At 48.4% G+C, this 14,462-nt stretch overlaps 1 protein-coding gene across 12 annotated transcripts in view; it reads right to left on the bottom strand.

Annotated features, from left to right (window-relative positions):
* The window catches only part of SYNE1 (spectrin repeat containing nuclear envelope protein 1), a 672,549-nt gene that overhangs the window by 99,303 nt on the left and 558,784 nt on the right, over positions 1-14,462 (bottom strand). For all 12 annotated transcript variants that reach the window (XM_075339554.1, XM_075339558.1, XM_075339562.1 and 9 more), the window contains 4 exons: positions 13,299-13,503; positions 9,701-9,883; positions 1,757-1,903; positions 1,505-1,659 (listed from right to left, as the gene is read on the bottom strand). In XM_075339554.1, coding sequence (XP_075195669.1) covers positions 1,505-1,659; positions 1,757-1,903; positions 9,701-9,883; positions 13,299-13,503 — 690 coding nt within the window. The remainder of the gene's footprint in view (positions 1-1,504; positions 1,660-1,756; positions 1,904-9,700; positions 9,884-13,298; positions 13,504-14,462) is intronic.

The raw sequence follows: 14,462 nt of genomic DNA on the forward strand, positions 1-14,462 counted from the left end.
TCGCGCCCATCTGAGCATCAATCCTCATTACGAAGTTTTACGGAAAAATGTTTGCGTCCCCCATTGACTTCCATTATACTTGGGTACTTGAGTCGTGCCCATCCAAACATCAACTGCTTGTTACGAAATCTTACAGAAAAATGCTTCAGTCCCCAAGTGACATCCATTATACTCTGTACTCGAGCCGCACCCATCCGAGCATCAACCGTTCGTAATGAAATCTTACGGAAAAATGCTCGAGCCCCCCCATTGACTTCCATTATACTTTGTACTTGAGTCGCGCCCATTAGAGCATCAACTTCTTGTTATGAAATCTGACGGAAAAATGTTTCAGTCATCCAGTGACAACCATTATACTCTGTACTCAAGTCGCGCCCATCCAAGCATCAACCGTTCATTACAAAATCTTTCGTAAAAATGCTCGAGCCCCCCATTGACTTCCATTATACTTTGTACTTGAGTCGCGCCCATTAGAGCATCAACTTCTTGTTATGAAATCTGACGGAAAAATGTTTCAGTCATCCAGTGACAACCATTATACTCTGTACTCAAGTCGCGCCCATCCAAGCATCAACCGTTCATTACAAAATCTTTCGTAAAAATGCTCGAGACCCCCATTGACTTCCATTATACTCTGTACTCGAGTCGCGTCCATCCAAGCATCAACTGCTGTTAACGAGTATCGAGCACCCGAGCGTGTTAGTGCTCGCTCAACACTAGCCTGGACTAAACAATTGTTGGTACAAAATTTTAGACAGGTGTAGAAAAATGCTGCAAAGTGAAACTGCTTTAAAAAATAGAAGTGGTAATACTTATATTTTTATCAATTAACATAATGTCAAGTGAATGAACGAAAGAGAAATCTAAATCAAATCAGTACTTGGTGGGACCACACTTTGCCTTCAAAACAGCATCAATTTTTCTAGCACACAATTTTTAAAGTAATTTGATACAGAGGTTGTTCCAAACATGTTCCAAACTATCTTCAGCATAAAGAAGAACAAGGTCTCCTGGTGATGACATGGTCCCCACAGAACCCTGATCTCAACATCATCAAGTCTGTGGGATGAAATGAAAAGCACAGATGGATTTGGGAAAGCTTACATCCACAGATGAGTGGTTAGTTCTCAAAATGTTTGGACCATCTTCCCTGTCGAGATCCTTCAAAAATTGTGTGCAGGTGTACCTAGAATTGATGCTTTGATGCAGGCAAAGAATGTAGTCACACCAGATATTGATTTGATTTAGATATCTTCTTTGTTCACTTGCTTTGATTTTTTTATAAATTATATAAAAACACTTCAATTTGTAAAGTATTCTTCTTTTGAATAGCCGTCATGGCACGACGTCATGATTGCGGCAAGGTGCACTTCTGACGCCACTCCAGCAGGTAGATAACATTTGCAATCCTTCTGTCCAGCGGTCACAGATTATTGACCTGGCCAATGGACCGGAGTAAGTGCCAACTAGCAATACATGAGCAATGTACAATTATTAACCTTACCTGAACCTTTCTGTTGTCTGAGAGGAGCCCATTGCCCAATTCCTATTTAAACATTGCATGCGTTTGATTTCTTTATCATTTAGTGGGAGTCGATATCCTAACTCACTGAGACGATCCAAGTCTGGTGCCATGCTGCTGAACTTTAACATCTGCCTCTGCAACAGAGAAGTATATGAGGGATATGAAGCCCACCATTCTCCATAGCATCATATATTCTGCAGATTTAGACTGTGGCCCCTTGCACTTGCTTACTTTGAGCTCCTCCATCCTCTCTTGAATCGTGGATAGGTCTGATGATCGGTTCGGGTCCTGGCCATTTAGAACATCGCCTGCTTCTAGGAGCCATGTCTCTAGATCTTCAAGACTCTTTACAAATGTTTCGTAATCCAGGACACCAGCCTGCAAGAAAACCAGTAGTAATGGTAAAATATTATGTTCTTACATAGCGTAGTGCAGAATATACCTGTAAAGAAGGGAATTTTGTTTACTTACCGTAAATTCCTTTTCTTCTAGCTCCTATTGGGAGACCCAGACAATTGGGTGTATTGCTTCTGCCTCCGGAGGCCACACAAAGTATTACACTTTAAAAAGTGTAACCCCTCCCCTCTGCCTATACACCCTCCCGTGGATCACGGGCTCCTCAGTTTTGGTGCAAAAGCAGGAAGGAGGAAACTTATAAATTGGTCTAAGGTAAATTCAATCCGAAGGATGTTCGGAGAACTGCAAACCATGAACCAAAAGAACAATTCAACATGAACAACATGTGTACACAAAAAAACAACCAGCCCGAAGGGTACAGGGACGGGTGCTGGGTCTCCCAATAGGAGCTAGAAGAAAAGGAATTTACGGTAAGTAAACAAAATTCCCTACTTCTTTGTCGCTCCATTGGGAGACCCAGACAATTGGGACGTCCAAGAGCAGTCCCTGGGTGGGTAAAAGAATACCTCAATAAAAAGAGCCGAAAAAACGGCCCCCTCTTACAGGTGGGCAACCGCCGCCTGAAGGACTCGCCTACCTAGACTGGCGTCTGCCGAAGCATAGGTATGCACTTGATAGTGTTTCGTGAAAGTGTGCAGACTAGACCACGTAGCTGCCTGACACACCTGCTGAGCCGTAGCCCGGTGCCGCAATGCCCAGGACGCACCCACGGCTCTGGTAGAATGGGCTTTCAGCCCTGAAGGAAGCGGAAGCCCAGAAGAACGGTAGGCTTCGAGAATCGGTTCCTTGATCCACCGAGCCAAGGTTGACTTGGAAGCCTGCGAGCCCTTACGCTGGCCAGCGACAAGGACAAAGAGCGCATCTGAACGACGCAGGGGCGCCGTGCGAGACACGTAGAGCCGGAGTGCTCTCACTAGATCCAAAGAGTGCAAATCCTTTTCACACTGGTGAATTGGATTAGGGCAAAATGAAGGCAAGGAGATATCCTGATTGAGATGAAAAGGGGATACCACCTTAGGGAGAAATTCCGGGACCGGACGCAGAACCACCTTATCCTGGTGAAACACCAGGAAGGGGGCTTTGCATGACAGTGCTGCTAGCTCAGACACTCTCCAAAGTGATGTGACTGCCACTAGGAAGGCCACCTTCTGCGAAAGACGTGATAGAGAAACATCCCACAGCGGCTCGAAAGGTGGTTTCTGAAGAGCCGTTAGCACCCTGTTAAGATCCCAGGGTTCCAGCGGACGCTTGTAAGGTGGGACTATGTGGCAAACTCCCTGCAGGAACGTGCGGACCTGCGGAAGCCTGGCTAGGCGCTTTTGAAAAAACACGGAGAGCGCCGATACCTGGCCCTTGAGAGAGCCAAGTGACAAACCCTTGTCCATTCCGGATTGAAGGAATGAAAGAAAAGTGGGTAAGGCAAACAGCCATGGAGTAAAACCGTTATTAGCGCACCAGGATAGGAAGATTTGCCAAGACCTATAATAGATCTTGGGGGACGTAGGCTTCCTGGCCTGTCTCATGGTGGCAATGACATCCTGAGATAACCCTGAAGATGCTAGGAGCCAGGACTCAACGGCCACACAGTCAGGTTGAGGGCCACAGAATTCAGATGGAAAAACGGGCCTTGTGACAGCAAGTCTGGGCGGTCTGGAAGCGCCCACGGTTGACCCACCGTGAGATGCCACAGATCCGGGTACCACGACCGCCTCGGCCAGTCTGGAGCAACGAGAATGGCGCAACGGCAGTCGGACCTGATCTTGCGTAACACTCTGGGCAGCATCGCCAGAGGAGGAAACACATAAGGCAGTCGAAACTGCGACCAATCCTGAACTAACGCATCCGCCGCCAGAGCTCTGTGATCCTGAGACCGTGCCATGAATGCCGGGACTTTGTTGTTGTGCCGTGACGCCATGAGATCGACGTCCGTTGTTCCCCAGCGGCGACAGATCTCTCGAAACACGTCTGGGTGCAGAGACCATTCCCCTGCGTCCATGCCCTGACGACTGAGAAAATCTGCTTCCCAGTTCTCTACGCCCGGGATGTGAACTGCGGAGATGGTGGAAGCTGTGGCTTCCACCCACTGCAGAATCCGTCGGACTTCTTGGAAGGCTTGACGACTGCGAGTGCCGCCTTGGTGGTTGATGTATGCGACGGCAGTGGCGTTGTCCGACTGGATACGGATCTGCCTGCCCTCCAGCCACCGATGAAAAGCCAATAGGGCTAGATACACTGCCCTTATTTCCAGAATATTGATCTGAAGGGATGACTCTATCGGAGTCCAGGTTCCTTGAGCCCTGTGGTGGAGAAAAACCGCTCCCCACCCTGACAGGCTCGCGTCCGTGGTGACTACATCCCAGGTTGGGGGTAGGAAGGATTTTCCCTGCGACAGAGAGTTGGGAAGGAGCCACCACTGAAGTGACGTCTTGGTTGCAAGGGAAAGAGAGTTCCTGTCGAGGGAAGCCGAACTCCTGTCCCATTGGAGTGGCCGAAGATGGAATTCCGCGAACGGGACTGCCTCTATAGCTGCCACCATCTTCCCCAGGAAGTGCATGAGGCGCCTTAAGGGGTGTGACTGACTCCGAAGAAGTGACTGCACCCCTGCCTGCAGAGAAAGCTGTTTGTCTCTCGGAAGCTTGACTAACGCTTGCTGGGTATGAAACTCCATCCCAAGGTACGTCAGTGATTGGGTCGGTGTCAACTTGGATTTCGGGAAGTTGATAATCCACCCGAACCGCTGGAGAGTCGCCAGAGCGACAGATAGACTTTGTTGACATGCCACCCGAGACGGGGCCCTGACTAGGAGATCGTCCAAGTAGGGAATCACCGAGTGGCCCTGAGAATGCAGGACTGCCACAACGGATGCCATGACTTTGGTGAAAACCCGTGGTGCTGTCGCCAAACCGAAAGGCAATGCCACGAACTGGAGGTGTTCGTCCCCGATGGCGAAACGCAGGAAACGTTGATGCTCAGGTGCGATCGGTACATGGAGATAAGCATCCTTGATGTCGATCGATGCTAGGAAGTCTCCTTGTGACATTGAGGCGATGACCGAGTGGAGAGATTCCATCCGGAACCGTCTGGTTCTCACATGTCTGTTGAGCAGCTTGAGGTCCAGAACAGGACGGAATGACCCGTCCTTTTTTGGCACCACGAACAAGTTGGAGTAAAATCCGCGACCACGTTCCTGAAGGGGAACGGGGATAACAACTCCTTCCATCTTTAGAGCGGCTACTGCCTGAAAAAGTGCGTCGGCCTGAGCGGGGGGCGGAGAGGTTCTGAAGAAGCGAGGCGCAGGACGAGAGCTGAACTCTATCCTGTAACCATGAGACAGAATGTCTCTCACCCATCGGTCTTGAACATGTGGCCACCAGGCGTCTCCAAAGCGGGAGAGCCTGCCACCGACCGAGGATGCGGTCAGGGGAGGCCGAGAGTCATGAGGAAGCCGTCTTGGAGGCAGTGCCTCCTGCGGCCTTTTGTGGGAGAGACTTGGCTCGCCACGCATAGGAGTTCCTCTGGCCTTTCTCCGGTCTGTTGGACGAAGAGGATTGGGACGTGACGGAGGGACGAAAGGACCGAAATCTCGATTGAACCTTTCTCTGTTGAGGTCTCTTAGGTTTGGCCTGGGGTAAGGAGGAATCCTTTCCTTTGGATTCCTTAATAATCTCATCCAATCGTTCGCCAAACAAACGGTCGCCAGAAAACGGCAAACTGGTTAAGAACCTCTTGGAAGCCGAATCTGCCTTCCATTCGCGCAGCCACATGGCCCTGCGGACTGCCACAGAGTTAGCGGATGCTACAGCTGTACGGCTAGCAGAGTCCAGGATGGCGTTCATGGCGTAGGATGAAAAGGCTGATGCCTGAGAGGTCAAAGACGCAACTTGCGGAGCAGAATTACGTGTGACAGCATTAATCTCAGTCAGACAAGCCGAGATAGCTTGGAGTTCCCACACGGCTGCAAAGGCCGGGGCAAAAGACGCGCCCGTGGCCTCATAGATGGACTTCACCAGGAGCTCAATCTGTCTGTCAGTGGCATCTTTTAGCGATGAGCCATCTGCAACCGACACCACGGATCTAGCCGCCAATCTTGAGACTGGAGGATCCACCTTGGGACAATGAGCCCAACCCTTAACGACTTCAGATGGGAAGGGGTAACGCGTGTCAGTGAGGCGCTTAGTAAAGCGCTTGTCCGGGACCGCTCTGGGCTTCTGGACAGCGTCCCTGAAGTTAGAGTGATCAAAAACGTATTGCGTGTACGTTTGGGGAACCGAAATTGGTGTTTCTCCTGCTGAGACGCCGACTCCTCTACAGGAGGAGGCGGGGGAGAGAGATCTAACACCTGGTTGATGGACGAGATAAGATCATTTACTAAGGCGTCCCCCTCAGGTGTATCAAGGTTAAGGGCGACGTCAGGGTCAGAGCCCTGAGCTGCGACATCCGCCTCGTCCTCCAGAGAGTCCTCAAGCTGGGATCCCGAGCAGCGAGAGGAAGTCGGGGAAGAGTCCCAGCGAGACCGCTTAGCCGGTCAGGGGCTGCGGTCCGGGCAGGAGTCCTCCGCTTGAGACCGAGGGGCCAACCTATGAGCGCGCTGTGGCGCGGACCGAGAGGGGCCATTTGTCCATAGATTGAGCCATGGATTGAGAAAGTGACTCAGAGAGTTTCTCAGCAAAAGAGGCGAACTCTGTCCCTGCAGCCTGGTCAGGGGGAGCAGGGGGGTCTACATGAGCCGAGGGGCCCACCAGTGTCCGAGGCTCCGGCTGAGCAAGCGAAACAGGGGTCGAGCATTGCTCACAGTGAGGGTAGGTGGAACCCGCAGGTAACATAGCCCCACAAGAGGTACGGGCCGCAAACAAACCCTGTGCCTTAGCAGCTTTGCTCCTTGTGGACGACATGCTGTTGTCTCCTAGGAGAGTGATCACTGAGTGTATATGGGAAAGGGGTATAGAGCCCACCGAACAGATAGATATAGATATATACGTATCTAATCCGGCACCCTAGGGGGACCAGCACCGGGTGACCGGTGTGGCTTACCGACCGCTAACGAGCGGAGTGTGTCCTCCAGATTCCCTGCCTTGGATCCCCCGGAGCTGCAGAGCTGTTCACTGAGAATCCTCCACCGGCAGAATGCCAAAAAATGGCTGCCGGAGCTCTCAGGGGAGGAGTGGAGCCGTGGGCGGCGCCAGCAAAAGTGAGGGAATCTGGGGTCCCCACAGTGATCAGTGAGGGGGGAGGAAACATGCAGGATGCTCCAGCCCTCACATCCGACGTCAGGTCGGTAATCCCGCCCTTACCCCTGACAGGCAGGCCCGGGGGCGGGATTTTTGCGACTAGGCCGCGATGAAGCCGGGGACTAAATTTGAGACCGCGCCCGACAAGCAGGCACGGTCGGCGCGGAAGTCCACCGGCCTCCTGAATTCAGCAGCCGCCGCGGCTTCCGGGAAGAAGGTGCGCTCCCTGCACAGTCCCCTATGGGGACACAGAGTACCTTTGAGTTGCAGGACCCGGTCCCTGAGGTTGAAGAGGCTCCGGTCCGGCAGGTTCCCACAGGGGCTGCATATGGAGCACGGTCCCAGTAAATGGATGACCGCTTAGGATCCCACTTCTCCCAGAGCCGCTTAAGGGATGGTGAAGGAGACGGCATGTGGCTCCAGCCTCTGTACCCGCAATGGGTACTTCAACCTTAACAACACCGCCGACGTAGTGGGATGAGAAGGGAACATGCCGGGGGCCCCGTGGGGGCCCTCTTTTCTTCCAACCGACATAACTAAGTTGAGAATGCATGAGTGGATGTGTGCCTCCTTCCACACAAAGCATAAAACTGAGGAGCCCGTGATCCACGGGAGGGTGTATAGGCAGAGGGGAGGGGTTACACTTTTTAAAGTGTAATACTTTGTGTGGCCTCCGGAGGCAGAAGCTATACACCCAATTGTCTGGGTCTCCCAATGGAGCGACAAAGAAAGGAATATTTAAACATGTATTATTAATAAAAATAGAATTATATACACGAGCCAGTGGTATACCCTAAAAAAAAGATAACAGATGTGCATGTCTATTCTATGAAGTTTTAGGCTACTTTCACACATCAGTTTTTTTCCATCAGGCACAATCCGGAAAAAAAACAGATAAAACGGATCCGGCGCAGGATCTGTTTTATCCCCATTGATTTGTATTAGTGCTGGATTCTCCCTGATGGCCTTGCGTTGCATCCGGCTTTTGCCTGATCCGTCGTAATTGGCTAATGCGGCGGCCGACTGGAACGTCTCTTGTAACGTTTTTTTGTCTCAGACAAAAAAAAGCATTGCGCCGGATTCGGCGCGATACAACGTGATTTACAATGGAAGCCTATGGACGCCGGATCCGGCGTAATGCGGCAAAAAACGGATCCATTTTTGTAAGGCTACTTTCACACATCTGGTTGCAGAAGTGCGGCACAATACGGCGCTCTGCTGAAAAAACGAAACCGTTTTTTTTGCCGCCGGTTTTGTTTTTTCCAGCATTGACTTGCATTGGCGCCGCATTGTGCCGCATGGGCTTGCGTTCCGTCCGGTTTTTGCCGCATGGTGCAGATTTAGCCGATGCGGCGGCCGGATGGAACGTTCCCTGGTACGTTTTTTGCTCCGGCAAAAAACCCCATTGTGCCGCATCCGGCCGCTGCGACTCATTTTTCAATGCATGCCTATGGACGCCGGATGCGGCGCGATGCGGCAAAAACCGCATCCGGCCACCACATGCGGTTTCTTCCACTGCGCATGCTCAGTAGCATGCCGCAACCGTAAAAAAACAGACGGGCCGCATGAAAAAACTTATGCAAAGGATGCAGTGTTTTTGCCGCATCCGTTGCGTAGGTTTCACAGCCGGATTGAGCCGCAGTGCTAAAACCGGCTGTGTGAAAGTAGCCTAAACTGAGCATACCCCAATTTATTGGAAAAAACGGATCCAGCAAAAACACGGCCGAAACAGATGCACAAATGGATGCGCCGGATCCGTTTTTTGACGGATCAGGTATACCGAATCCGTCAAAAAAAAGGATCAGGCACATCCGTTTTTGCATATTCTGCGCCGGATCCGTTGCATCAGGCACACGCCGGATTGTGCCTGATGCCAAAAAACTGATGTGTGAGTGTAGCCTTAGAGAAGGCCATGTGGAGGCTGGTGGATCAAACATGGAGTTTAATTATTGAGTTAATTTACTTATAATGTACTTTCTCCACACAATGCAGAAAACATTATGGCCTTTAATGCTATTAGACACTGTATATATTGTGGTGTATTATGTTGTATACGTTACGATTACAGCAGCAGCCAAATAACTAGGCTTAAAAGTAATGCTGAGCATGAGATTGGCTGCATCAATCACATGATGTCACCGCTGCAGCCTGTCAGCAAAGACTGAGGCAGTAGTGAGTAATGTTCAGTGTAAGATTCTTTACTTTGAAAGCCTTGGCAGTACATAAAAATAACCATTGTTTTCATAAGAATATTGCTTGTGCAAGAAAAAAAGTTGGGTTATCCAGTATGATTAAGCATGACTGCTTTCTTAAAGGAGTAGCACCCCAAGCTGTCCATAAGTTCAAGTTGTATTGAAGCTCGGCCGGGCAGTAATGCCAATGAAGAAATGTGGTCAAAAGCAGCCATATTTTTCAAACTCATGACCACCCCTTTAGCGCTCTTTGATCTGGCCAATCTTTTATTGCACGCCATCAAGTACAAAACAAAAAAAGAATATGAACAGATGCATAAACACATTCTCATACATACCTGCAGTATCGCCTGTTGGCGTTGTAGTGCCTGCTCCAACACTGACAAACGTTGGCTCAAGGCAAGGTAATCGGACAGGATGGTTGTGTCGGCAGATGAATCCACTTGTTGTTTAAGCTGCTCTCCTGTCTCTTGCAGGACGGCCAATGAACCTTTAGCAGCCGCCAGGTTTTTCAAAAGACCCTGAATAATTTAGAAAACACATCAATGTGAGAAGGGAAAGAAATCTTGTCCTACCAGACTTCCAGTCATTTACCTTTCTAAATGAGATTTTGCTTTTACCTTCCAAACAGATTTTTAGATCAAGGCTGGTCACTATGGACAAAGGCCCTACTTTTTACAAATCTCCCTCAGACATAAATCTAATGCTAAAGATCCGACTTAAAGGAATATGTCAATAAGGTTAATTGGTTTATAAATTTGCAAAAAAGGTATTTATAGAAAAAGAGGTATGCTCAATAAATTTGAGCAATTGTGGGTGGTGTGGATTGATGAACTGGGGCTAGGATCCAGGGAGTTGGTAAGTTTCAGGTTGGCTTTTATTTGGAATGTGTAGATTATGGAGTAATAGGAATTGCTTGCTTAAGATAAACTATCTGGGGTTAAAAATAGAAAAAAAAATCAGCACTGCCAATGAAGAGTTAGGTATAAAATCAGCTTTAATAGAAATACATATAAAAACAGACTCGGAGGGTCAGGTGCACATGACATGTTACAAACACACCAAAGAGTGCCCTATGATTAAGGATGTCTTTTGTGCACCTGAAATGTGTCAGGTGTACCTGACCCTCCGGGGTTATTATTTTTAAATACATTTCTACTAAAGCTGATTTTATACCTAGCTCTGGATTGGCAGTGCTGGAATTTTTTCTATTTTTGCATCCATTTTGTTGCATTGCACCAGCTTTCATGGAACCCATCTAGATGATTAGACATGGAGAGTTTGTATGCAGTACGGTGATGCATCCGTAACCTATCACTAACTGGGGTTTAGTGGGTTACTGGACAAGTTCCACATCTAAGATGGGAAAGTTCTGCTATGAAGATAGAAATCTTTTTTATTGCATATTCATTAGCTTTTAAGTTTGAAAGAAAATCAAAACGTGACGTATTGACCCTGCATTCTTTCTAATTACAGGATGTATTGGTGGGTGCTGTGATTTTATTTTATCTGCTAGCTATAGTACCCGGCATTGCCAGGGATAGTCACTAAGTCTCTTTCTCTCTCTGTCTCTCTCCCACTCTCCCTCTCTCCCACTCTCCCTCTCTCCCATTCACCCGCTCTTCCACTCTCCCCCTCTCCCACTCTCCCTCTCCCCCTTTCTCCCACCCTCCCTCTCTCCCACTCTCCCTCTCTCCCACTCTCCCTCTCTCCCACTCTCCCTCTCTTCCACTCTCCCTCTCTTCCACTCTCCCTCTCTTCCACTCTTCCTCTCTTCTACTCTCCCTCTCTTCCACTCTCCCTCTCTCCCACTCTCCCTCTCTCCCACTCTCCCTCTCTCTCTCCCACTCTCCCTCTCCCCCTCTCCCCCTCCCTCCCACTCTCCCTCTCTCCCACTCTCCCTCTCTTCCACTCTCCCTCTCTTCCACTCTCCCTCTCTCCCTCTCTTCTACTCCCCTCTCTTCCACTTTCCCTCTCTCCCACTCTCCCTCTCTCCCACTCTCCCTCTCTCCCACTCTCCCTCTCTCCCTCTCTCCCACCCTCCCTCTCTCCCTCTCCCCCTCCCTCCCACTCTCCCTCTCTCCCACTCTCCCTCTCTCCCACGCTCCCTCTCTCCCACTCTCCCTCTCTCCCACTCTCCCTCTCTCCCACTCTCCCTCTCTCCCACTCTCCCTCTCTTCCACTCTCTCTCTCTTCCACTCTCCCTCTCTCCCTCTCTTCTACTCTCCCTCTCTTCCACTCTCCCTCTCTCCCTCTCCCCCTCCCTCCCACTCTCCCTCTCCCCCCCCCTTCTACTCTCCCTCTCTTCCACTCTCCCTCTCCCCCTCTCTCCCACTCTCCCTCTCTCCTTCCCTCCCTCTCTTCCACTCTCCCTCTCTTCTACTCTCCCTCTCCCCCTCTCTTCTACTCTCCCTCTCTTCCACTCTCCCTCTCCCCCTCTCTCCCACTCTCCCTCTCTCCTTCCCTCCCTCTCTTCCACTCTCTCTCTCTTCCACTCTCCCTCTCTCCCTCTCTTCTACTCTCCCTCTCTTCCACTCTCCCTCTCTCCCTCTCCCCCTCCCTCCCACTCTCCCTCTCCCCCTCCCTTCTACTCTCCCTCTCTTCCACTCTCCCTCTCCCCCTCTCTCCCACTCTCCCTCTCTCCTTCCCTCCCTCTCTTCCACTCTCCCTCTCTTCTACTCTCCCTCTCCCCCTCTCTCCCACTCTCCCTCTCTCCCACTTTCCCTCTCTCCCACTCCCCCACTCACCCACTCTCCCTCTCTCCCCCTCTCCCTCTCTCCCACTCCATCTCTTTTTCTCCACCAAACTCTTCCACTCTCCCCACTGAAATCATATTAACGGACACAAACTATCTTACACTAAGAATGTCCTTTGTTGCTTATAGAAACCAATCAGAGCTCCTATTACTGACCTGTAGCAAAAGAGAAGCAGCGCTGTGATTGGTTGCTATAGGCCACCTGATAAATATCCAGTCTAACTGTCAAAACAGCCATATATTACCTCACACATCCAAATAGTAAGTAAGTGGGGTTTTTTTACGAATAACTGTAAAGCGGGGAGTTAAATTTTCCCCTCAAAACATAGTCTATGACGTTCCCTCAGTCAAATGAGGTGGCTGTGCAAAATTTCGTGATTGTAAATGAGATGGTGCGGATTTATGTTATTAGCTCTCATTATAAAAATGTTAATAAAAAAGTAAGTAAAAAAGATATAAATCTAGACATAAAAATATACAAAGCTGCAATAATACACACAAGATCTACATTTTGTGCCTATACAATTATATCTTCTCATACATATTTACACAGTAAAGGAGTTTCAGATCTCTCCAAGTACAGAAAAGAAAAATACAAGTACGTATATGATCATTCACAAGCTCCCTAAGCCTGGATCCTGACATCTCAGGGTGGGAATTAGTTGTCATTAGTAAAGTTTTCTCATAAGGGGCATGTCCTGAAGATCGAGGTTTCGGTAGCACATTTCATTCCATGCAATACAAAGGATGACATTTTTGGCTAACCCTGCTGCTGATTGTGCGCAAATTTCAGGTTTTGGATAACCAGACTAATTTTACATGATATTATTTGTACTGTGTGTGTTCCCAGTCTTCAGACCACTTGAACATCTATTGTGTATGCAGGCCTTGTTAGCGGGGACCTCTAATATCTGCAAGATGTCGGAGGACATAAGGATCGGGCAGCTGGATTTTAACTGTCTGATCCCTTTTCTTTCTGGGAACACATACACTTTTAGAGTTAAGCACGGATGTGTGGTGTGAGACAAGTATGGTCACTCCGAATGCCTGTAAAATGATCACAACGTGCTGCCTGATACAGCTGCTTTTTGTGTAAAAAAAAAAGAGTGCCTGTATTATGAATAGCAAGAAAAGGTTAAAAAATCTAATTTTATATGAAAATATTTCCTTTTCATACATACACTGCATTCTTGTATCCAGGTAGCGATCTCTTCATCTCCAATGTCCTTGTTGGTTGCGGTCTTTAGTAACTGATTGGCGCGATCTTCTTGCAGCTGAACGTTATTTGCGCACTGAATGCAGAAATCCTTGTATTTCTGCCACAGGTGGAGCAGAGTCTTGCTCGAGTGCAGCTGTTCTGCGATATCTTCGAATAAACTATTCCACCTTGAGACAGAATAATGGTAAATCCACAGTAAAAGCACATAAGAACATTCACATGTATCTACTTTGACACAGATTTCAGCACAGATTCCGTGAAGAAATACTTGTCAAAATGTGACAACAATCCTCATCCAATGTTTGTGAATGAGGTTTAAGCAACTCCATTCATATATGATGGAAAAGAAGCAGAATGTGAATAGTAAATGAATGACAATGGGTCTAATCTTCAAGCAGATGTTCTACACCGCTAACCACATGTCCACCACATCCAAAGCAAATTTTTTAATTTTCGTCGAATGTATCGTATTGTTAATCAATATTTACTCTAAAATGTGTGTTACTACTGTGTTTTCCCGAAAATAAGACCTACCCTGAAAATAAGCGCAGTTTTCAGGGCAGAAAATAATATAAGACACTGTCTTATTTTCGGGGAAGCATGGTATTTGTTTGACACAGTTATTGACCATCTAGATGCACCAGAATTTAGAGCCAAAATCATGCAGACGATCCTGACTGCCGGGGAAGGATTCAGTCTCATTTATAAAATGCAACTTTGAAAAAAACGTAAAACGTCACAAATGAAAAAAACAATTGGCAAAAAAGTTGCATCTCTACTCTAAAAGACCCTGGCATAGAAAACCTTGTGTCACTTTAGACAGGACAGGTGAAAGTGAGTTACAGCGCAGCCATAAATGTGATACACTTAGCTTAGACATAGGCTACAGTGATGAATGTGAGTCAAATGAGATAATTTATTTCCATAAAACTAGAAAACCCTTTTATGCTAGATGGCTAGATGGACATCTAACATTTCAGACCAGAAGAGCCAGAGAAGTCGTCATCTAACGGTCTTAGGATACCAGGCTCAGTGTATTATTGTGATCCGTGTCTGAAGAGCTTCATCAGCATTGCTGCAGACATTCAGTAATGTTAGGAACGAGAAGATGAAGTGCTTGGATTAA

Source organism: Anomaloglossus baeobatrachus, chromosome 3, assembly GCF_048569485.1.
Source record: "Anomaloglossus baeobatrachus isolate aAnoBae1 chromosome 3, aAnoBae1.hap1, whole genome shotgun sequence".
NCBI lineage: Eukaryota > Metazoa > Chordata > Amphibia > Anura > Aromobatidae > Anomaloglossus > Anomaloglossus baeobatrachus.